The 10,000-nt window shown below is 38.8% G+C and overlaps 1 protein-coding gene across 2 annotated transcripts in view; it reads right to left on the bottom strand.

Annotated features, from left to right (window-relative positions):
• LOC138029787 (protein kinase C-binding protein NELL2-like) overlaps positions 1–10,000 on the bottom strand; it is a 47,673-nt gene that overhangs the window by 21,123 nt on the left and 16,550 nt on the right. For both annotated transcript variants that reach the window (XM_068877610.1, XM_068877611.1), the window contains exon 4: positions 4,996–5,130. Coding sequence is in view for 1 of the 2 variants with exons in the window: in XM_068877611.1 (XP_068733712.1) it covers positions 4,996–5,130 (135 nt within the window). In the remaining variant the exon portion in view is untranslated. The remainder of the gene's footprint in view (positions 1–4,995; positions 5,131–10,000) is intronic.

Genomic DNA, 10,000 nt, shown 5'->3' with positions numbered 1-10,000 from the left:
TTTGGAAGTTAGTTGTACCCCTCACCTTTAAAGAGGTTAATGAATTTGAATAACTCAGAGAACATTTAAACAAGATTTGGAGAAATCGGATAAAATAATGTTATAAACCTCTTGTTTTGGGACCGCAGAAGGACGTTCATGACTATGAATTGATTGAATTGAAAACCAAATTTTATGCTGGCGCATGTGGATAACGAAGTCAACCAGAAACAAATCGTATCACTATCAGGAAAAATTACATTTTTCACGGTGGCATGTAAAGCAGAAATTGATAGAAAATAATAGTTCCTTCACCTACACTTTGAAGAATCATTGCACAATTAAACAATAGCAGAGATAAAAGCGTCATGATACTTAGAAGGTATTATTTGAATTGCCTATAGATTATCTAGATCTTCCTCAGAGAAGATTCGGATAGGAGTACCATCTCGGGACGCTTTAACAAAAATCTTACCATACATTGTCCAAACGCTAAACAGAGTACCTTCTCTTCTTCTTCTATTGGCTTCATTTACGAGTCCTCATCTGTACATCATCAGGTTCTCGTTAATGAAAATAAATCAACTCTTGCTGCGACATGATCTTGTTTGTTTTCACTTTGCGGGTTCTTTTGCTGCTTTCTGCAAACCTTCTGCAGCCAACCACATTGCCAACATGTTTCTCAGTTGCAGGTTTTGTTTTTGGTTAATCGGTTATTGCTCTTCTGTCGTTTGTTTTTTCCTGTGTTTTTTATTTTATTATTATTATTATTATTATTATTGTTATTGTTATTATTATTATTATTATTATTATTATTATTATTATTTTAACAGAAGTTGTTTGTGTGTTTGGTTCCATGTCTTTCTCAACAACAATGTTAACCGTTGGCCCTGTCTCAAAACCCTTCCTGTTAATTAACACTGAAGGGCGTTAAATAACATATAGGCCCCGTTGTTGTGGTCTGTCCTCCTTTCACATGCATGCATGTGTCGGCTGGGTGAGTGGGAAAGATTAAATATTCACTGATAGGGGCTGCCAGGGCTCCTCTATAGGCTAACGTTCGATCTCACCCCAGAAAGAATTGAAAACTTTCGTGAGACTGTATGTGGCATGTGTGATGTATATAAATCCATTACAATTACCGTTCTTTCGAGAGTTCTTTTTCGAGTTGCCCGGCAAGCTTTTGCAAACTACTCTTGTTTGTGTCTATATTTTACTGTCATAACAGTAGTTCTCTTTTAAATGCTTAGATGTCATCTATTTTTACAGACATGCCAAAAATATAGATATATACGTCTAGTCTTCGTACCTTTTTTTGCAGTGTTTTTCAAACTCTTTTTCAGAGAGACGTTTCTCAAATTATCGTGGGTAATTATAAGCTGCACACTAATGGCTTCTTTGCATTTGCCAGTGGAAACGAGGATGGTCAGCAACTCGCGTTGTGCCGATGTGCTGTTAGGCAAATGATGCATGACAAAAAAAGGGTTCAAAGAAAGAAAATCAACGGGCATTAATAATAAAAAGTTCCCCAATTTTCAAAACGAAGAATACTCTTCATCGAATCGTCGCCTTAATACTGCTAACGTATTGGACGTATTATTTAATACCTCACAGAGAAAAAAACAAAACAAAAGCACGAACAAAAGAAGGATAAAAAGATCAAGTTTGCTCAGATACAAGTTTTATCGTCGAGTTCGTAGAAAAAGCGAGAGGCTTCTTCCTGTCCCTTAAACTCTTAAATTGTATACCACACTCACACAGAACGATGCAAAGCTTCAAGATTTTTAAAAATAGTGCTAACTCGACCTTATGAGTCTTTTATGATTATTCACTTTAGGCATATATCATCTTAGTATATATCACCTTTCAGCGCGTGTAAAATTTAGCGATTTTGCTTTGCGGTGATCTGAACATTTATTAAAGTAGTAGTTAGGTACCATTTGCATAAAATTTTATTGTCATATCAACTTTATTATATGTGCAATGCCTAAAACCCAGCCGAGGTTTCACAGCAGACTCTGAAACTTCTAGCTACATCTGCTATGACTCGCTTTTTATAGTTAAATGTAGTGATCAGTAAGAGAGCTTTATTATTCTCAACTTGATTTAACTTGGTTCCTTACTTCTCACGTATCACATAATAGTTCTTCTAACTTCGCTGAATTCATGAATAAAACCAGCCGAGGTTTCACAGCAGACTTTGAAACTGCTAGCTACATCTGCTATGACTCGCTTTTTATAGTTAAGTGTAGTGATCAGTGAGAGAGCTTTATTATTCTCAACTTGATTTAACTTGGTTCGTTACTTCTCACGTATCACATAATAGTTCTTCTAACTTCGCTGACTTCATAAATAAAACCAGTCGAGGTTTCACAGCAGACTCTGAAACTGCTAGCTACATCTGCTATGACTCGCTTTTTGTAGTTAAGTGTAGTGATCAGTAAGAGAGCTTTATCATTCTCAACTTGATTTAACTTGGTTCCTTACTTCTCACGTATCACACGATAGTTCTTTTGACTTCGCTGACTTCATGAATAAGCATTTTCAGTTTCATCCATAGGATACAATTTGCTAGTTCATTTTTTCCAACCCTGTCGCTACCCCTGAGATAGAACTTGAGATAATGACCACCCCCCCCCCCCCCAAAAAAAAAGATGATATATTCTTTTCCCACTAGCATTCTAAGATCAGCTTAAAATATTATTTAGTAGCCAATTCTCTATCCTCTGTCGTAAAAAAATCACTCGAAACAAGCGTATATCGGCGTATTCCTTTATAAAGGGCAATTTTTTTGGGTAATGAAGTACCGATTTTGATGTTCAACTTTTCCTGCAACTTTTCCAAGTTTCCGTTGTTACAATTCGCAATGATCCTACAACAACCGGTATCCCCTGCACGTACGGTTCTCATGTTCCACATCCTTGCAATTTCTCTTTTAATCTCCTGATATTTTTCAACTTTCTCATTCTCCTTTTCCCCACCTCTCTTATCCCCTGGTTGAACAATATCGACAGCGCATATTCTGTCCTGTTTGTTTACAATCACAAGGTTCCGTCTTCTAGCCTCAGACCGGACATTGTGGTTGTAGGCTATTATTATGACAGCAGTGTTAAAACGTCTATTTGATTGACATTAAAATAGCACAAAAGGGAGAACACGTAACCTAGAGGCCATGTTGTCTAACTAATCTCCTCAATATATATAAAATGTATTTAGATTATGAAAAAAAAAAAACGTTATAAATATAATACGATAGCTACGTGTAAGAGTCCTTTTTCTAACTTTTCTGTCCACCAAACTTAAAAGATGTCAGTGTGTTAATAATAAGTTGCTACTATAGAGGGAGTTTCAATCGAGTGTCGTAAAACCGAAAGCAAAGTAATTACTTTGGCCAATCAAAAAGGACGGAGACAATCCAGTAAACTAATCATAACTCGAAGTAATTACACGTAGCCGACACAAAGCGCGGGAAAATGTGCACACGCGAGCCACGAATGGTTTTGGTTTCACTTCTGATTAGTTGAAAAAGTGGCGCGAGTACTTTGAACCAATCACTGATTGAAGTAATCATAAACCAAAGCAATTCGCTAATTACTTTCGACGCTCAATTGAAGACCGCTCTAATACAAAATACTCTAATTGGTAACAATTGCTTATGCCAGTGTCTTTACGTTTCCTTAAAAATCTCTAAGAATCGCAATATGAGAATCGAATTTAATGATTCGAATCAAATTAATCAACGATTTACGCAACTACAAAAGTGTTTTGAAAGTACGGGCATTGTTCAAAGTCGACGAAATTGCAGTTTTTCTACATTTTTACGAGAACTTGACTGCCTTTCCTTCCAACCAACTTGCTCATCTGTTCTTCTGTTCTTCCAACTCCACCGAATATCCACCAAGAGCGTCCATGATGATGTCAAACTGTTCCATCTTGTATCTTTTGAATTGCTGTTTTAACTCATGTCTAATTATTATTATAATTATTATTATTATTATTATTATTATTATTATTATTACAATTACTCCCAAATTATTTTCCTGTGGTTGAATTATAGCAGACAACACGACATGAAAAAGTCACCGCCCGGTATGCTTAAATACTGTCAAGAATATAATGTATAAAGCATATCGCTTTATGTTATGATTTATGCATAATGCATTCAATACGTCACTTAGGACGATAAAACTATGATACGTTCTATTATCTCAGCTGGGCAATAATGCACGTTAAATTAGTCGTCAATCTTATAAACGCGATTTTTGACAAAGGAGAAAAGGAGGTTTGGCCCGATAATTGCATAGGGAGGCATATCACTCCGGAACAGAGTTGGAAATGGACATGTAAGCACACCACAGGAAGTCGTCTTTCGGTTGACCTCTGGTCCATGCGCGATAACTTTTATTATTGTTGTTCTCTGCTGAAGAACCGTCAAACCAAAAAAACTTGTAGTTTTCTCTGCGCTTCATACCAAGCCAAACTCGATGTATCTCCTTGCTCATCAGGCTAGCAATAAAGATGTTTTCCTGCCTCGATTTAATTATTGGCAGGCGTGCTGACATTCCCTTGCATTTTTCTCGAGCCTTTTCTATACTATCGGCTTGATAACTCGCATTCAGTTTATAACAATATGTGTCATTTGCTACCCAGTCCTTAGGACAACCTAACACGGAGTACGAGCAAACAAAAATTGTCAGAACGTTCATGATCACATGACAGTATCATAGGGTTGTTGAGTGGGGATTGCAAAAGTCGGTTTATAATTCTGTTTTGGCGGTAACTTAACAACATCATCCTCATGCTCACCTGTAGCTTAATTATCGTAAGGGACTGTTCATTTTTTATGAGGGAGGAGGGAGGAGGGGGGGAGGGGGGGGGGGTCATTTAAAGCAGAAGGAAAGCTTGTAATAAATTTGTATCCTCCCCACCTCATAAAAAAGGAGAGGTCCCTAAGAAGGAGTCGCTTGCACTTTGTAACTATCACTAAATACATCTGCATAATGGGTCTCTTTTTACCTCTTCTCTTGTCTGAGCAGTTTCGTCCGTCTCCAACATATCCCTCCTTACAAGTGCAGTTATATGAACCAATAGTGTCCTTGCACACGGCGACATGGCTGCAGTTGTGTTTTCCTGTTAAACACTCATCGATATCTGGGAACACAGCCAACAAACTGGTAAAATATCATGTTACTTTCAATTGGCAATGAGTCACTGTCCACGAAATCGTTAGACACCTATTACTTCGTTATTTTGTTTTCGTGCCCAACCATTTTCACCTTTAATTAGTGTTTCTCTGAACGCAATTTATGCGGGAAGATTATATCGGTATTTTTCGTCTTGCATTAAAAATAGTAAACGTCATTGTTTGCTTTTATACACCACACACGACATGGTCGGTGCTTTCTTCTTGTACTGATTGGTTAGATCTGAGGAAGGAAGCTGTTATTATTCGCACGACTCCAAGCAGCCGAATGGTATATACTAAAATAATTGCTAGCTTCAGTGACTGTGGATATTTTCCTCTACTTCGGTGAATAATTGTTGAATAGTACACGTTTTTCCGTCTCCACTGTATGCAGCATTACATGTGCAGTTGTACGAGGCGTCTGTATTGTGACAATCGGCATTGACGTCACAGGTAAAGAGAAACGTTTTGCATACATCAATATCTAGGTTTTATAGAAAGAACGATGTCCAAGGTAAAAATATAACGTCAAGGCCACATGGCTGCAGTTGCGTTTTCCTGTTAAACACTCATCGATATCCGGGAACACAGCCAACAAAAGAATAAAATATCTTTTTGCTTTCAATTGGCAAAAAGTCACTATCCGCAAAATCCATCTATTTTGCAATAGTTACGATTAATTGGTAATAGGATTTTTGTGTCGAAAAATTCAGGGAGTAATCGTGCTTGAAATTTCTTATAGGCCTTGCGCTTCGCGCTCAGCTTATCTTGAAATTACTTTCCTGATTACTTACTGGATGGTACTCCACTCAGTCCTATTGCTATTATCAATAATAGTCTTTCTCTACACACAATATTTTGCGGGTTTATAACTGGACAGGCAATAATAATATTTTCCATGTGATGTTCAGCCTTTAGAAATTACAACACGAGAGAAAAACGTCAACTTGCATCAAGAACGGTAAACATTAATACTTCCTTTTATACACCACGCATTCGCTCAATTGGTGTTTTGTACGTGTTCTGATTGTTTAGCTCTGAAGAGCGCTCAGCAAGCCTTGTAAGCGGGGTTTGACGTCCCTTGCTATACCTGGGCACGACCCGCCGCTCGATTTGACTATATTCGTCGATATTTCTATAAATACTGGACCTGTGCCTTTTCAACGTTTGGTTTTTAATTTTAGTGCCAGCCACGTTGTGTTACCGAATTTGCATACTGGCCGTACTCTCTTCTCTACTTCAAGAACTTCGTACAGTCGAAGCTTTCTGTTGGGCCTGCGGACGTCATGTCATACTAAACTTCCTTTGTCTACTCTGAGGGCATTGAAGAACTCTGGAATCTTGAAATTCAGGGGTAGAAGAGCTGGTCGGAGAAGAATTAGAACCATAATTTCTGTGAGATCTACTTCAGCGTGTTCTGCTCCGCTGCACTAGTGTGTCAATAGAAGCAATTTGATTTCCATCTCGTTGCAATCTGGACCGGAGGTTGTTCTACGGCGTCAGCAAGCGGTCTCAAATTTCGCGCTTATTAACTCAAGATCTATTAAGAATAAGACTCTTATGTTGAATGATTATGTGACGGAACATAATATTGACATTATAGCGATTATTGAAACCTGGCTTCACGATGATGACTTCGATGTTTATTTTTGTCGGGATGTTTGTCCTGTTGGATTTACATTCCATCAGGTTCCTAGGGCAACCTCGGAAGGCGGAGGGGTCGGTCTTCTGGTCAGAAAGTCCTTCAAAGTCACTACATTGCAACCTGAGGATTACAGAAGTTTTGAAATTGTACAAGCTCTTCTGAAATCGACTGGTAATTACAATTTGAGACTTGTCAATATTTATCGTGCTCCTCCATCTCCTACTAATGTTCTCAGTGTGGCCTTGTTTCTCGATGAATTTAGAACTTTTCTCGAGCACCTAATCCTGAAACCTGAACCTCTGTTACTTGTTGGAGATTTTAATTTTCGTGTAGACCAAGCAAATGATTGCGATGCAAGGTGTTTTTTAAGTGTTCTCGATTCGTTCGATCTTACACAACATGCTGCTGGGCCGACTCATCACGTTGGCCACACACTTGATTTGGTTATTACAAGAGCTAGCAAAAAGGGAATTATTACCAATTGTTGTGTACGACAGCGGATTTCTGACCACTTCGCTGTTCATTGTAACTTAGCCTTAGCCAAGCCTCCACTGGAAAGGAAAACTATCTCCTTCCGCAAGACTCGGTCAATTGACTTTGATAAGCTTCGTAATGAACTCAATAATTCTAGCTTAATACTGGATCCCTCTCCGGATCTCGACGCACTCGTTAAACAATTCAACACCACTTTATCGAAACTGGTGGATGCTTATGCTCCTGTTAAGACCAAAACCGTCACTATTGGCCCATACTCTCCATGGTATACTGACGAGATCGCTTCAGAAAAACGTAAGAGAAGATCACTTGAGCGTCACTGGCGGTCAACACGTCTACCTGGAGACTATGAGAACTATGTGATACAGTGCGATGTTGTAAATAACCTGCTTAAGTCGGCAAAGGTCTCTTACTATGGCAACATCATTAAGAATTCCAAGCATGATCAGAGGGTCCTGTTTCAGACCGTTGATAGGTTACTACACACTAAATCTGATCCTCTATATCCTACATCGAGCTCTGACAATGACCTGGCTAATAAATTTGCTGACTTTTTTTCTGAGAAGATTACTATCTTGCGAAATTCACTAGACAGTTCTTCAAGTACTCTGGTACATCTTGATGATTCCTCTCATGCAAGCTGTGTGCTCTCGCATTTCAAGAATGTTACTGAAGCTCAAGTGTCTAGTATGATTACTGGTTCTGCTGTCAAGTCTTGTCCTCTGGATCCTGCTCACGCTGTTGTTCTGAAGGAATGCTGGTCAGTGCTTTTGCCTGTGATGACCAAGATTGTCTACCTCTCTATGAACACTGCTGTGATGCCTGACTGTTTTAAGTTAGCTATGCTTAATCCATTGCTGAAAAAAATGGGTCTAGATTTTGAGGTTTTTGCTAATTTCAGACCAATCTCTAATTTAATGTTTATGTCAAAGCTTACCGAGAGAGCTATTGCTCTGCAGCTGATAGATTATATCACGATAAATAACCTTGATGAAGTTTTCCAATCTCCTTACAAACAACTGTACAGTACTGAGACGGCTCTTCTCAAAGTCCAAAATGATATTTTGGTAGCTTTAGATAATCATCAGTCAGTTATTTTACTACTTTTAGATTTGTCCGCTGCGTTCGACACCATACTATTTTACTTAATAGGCTTTCTACTCGGTTTGGTATCACTGGCTCTGCGCTCTCTTGGTTTACCTCCTATCTTTGCAATCGTTACCAGTTCGTCAGTATTAGGAGGGAGAGGTCTACACATCGCCTATTGGCATGCGGGGTTCCTCCGGGGTCTGTTTTAGGTCCCATACTCTACTTGCTGTACACTTTGCCACTCGGGGATATTGTTGGAAGGTACAATATGGGTTATCACTTTATGCCGATGATACCCAGTTGTACTTGTCCTTGGATTCCCGGGGTGGTGATGCGGAGGCTTTAGCAGTTTCTCAAGTTGAAGCCTGTGCTTGTGAGATGGACAACTGGATGTGCTGTAATAAGCTTAAGCTTAACGGCGACAAATCGGAGCTACTTGTTACCAGTTCTCAGTATCGGCCTCGTCCCGTGTTATCTTCTCTCACATTTGGTTGTTCCGTAGTACAGTCATCAGCATCAGCTCGTAATTTGGGTGTAGTTTTTGACAATGGTTTAACGTTTGAGAAACATATTAGTGCTATATGCAAATCGGCTTTTTACCATCTAAGTAGGATAGCAAAAATTAGGAGCTATCTGTCAGAGGAGTCTACAATAGCGCTTATACATGCTTTTACAACTTGCAAGTTAGACAATGGCAATGCCCTTTAATACAGACTGCCAAAATACCAGATTCAGAGGCTACAGTCTGTACAGACTGCGCCGCTCGTCTTGTTAAGCGTTATCCTAAATTTGGTCATACTTTACCATTACTTTCTGAGCTCCATTGGTTACCAGTGGAGCATCGCATTGTTTTTAAGATCTTGTTGTTGGTTTTTAAATCGCTGAATAATTTAGCCCCTTCTTATATTTGTGATTTGCTAACACCATATATCCCCAGTCGGAGCCTCAGGTCATCTAATCAGTCTCTTCTGGTTGTCCCAAGGTCTATTCAAAAGTCTTATGGTGACAGAGCTTTCGCAGTGGCTGCCCCACGGTTGTGGAATGCTCTGCCCATTCATATGAGACAGCCTGGTTTTTCTTTAGCTACTTTTAAGAAATGTCTGAAGAATTACCTTTTCAACAGAGCTATCTTTCCAAATATTTTGTGATTTCATGTGACTTTGTACTGGTGCCCATTTTTTACCATTAATCAGTCTTTCTCTTTATGCGGGTAGATTATATAGGTATTTTTTGTGAAATATCCACTCTTTTAGAAATCCTGAAAGAAAAACCTCAACTTGCGTCAAGAATGGTAAACATGATTGCTTGCTTTTATACACCACATATTCGCACAATTATTATTGGCACTTTCTATGTCTTCTGAAGTGATAGCTCTGAAGTGATAAGGAAGTATTATATTCGCCACCGAGCAGCCGAATGGTATATATTAAGACAAATGCTAACCTAAATGACTTTGGATATATTCCTGAGGTGAATGATTGTTGAATACTATGCTCATTTGCACGTACTTACGAGGCACTACTTTAAGGTAAGCTCACGCCACTGCGTATCCTGTAGATTATCAGATTTTTGTTAATACTAGCTGCTCGATCGATATGTCGCGAAAC

Source organism: Montipora capricornis, chromosome 13 (assembly GCF_036669925.1).
Source record: "Montipora capricornis isolate CH-2021 chromosome 13, ASM3666992v2, whole genome shotgun sequence".
NCBI classification, from domain to species: domain Eukaryota; kingdom Metazoa; phylum Cnidaria; class Anthozoa; order Scleractinia; family Acroporidae; genus Montipora; species Montipora capricornis.
Note: the sequence above shows the minus strand (reverse complement) of the source record. Positions and strands in the feature narration are given on the sequence as shown.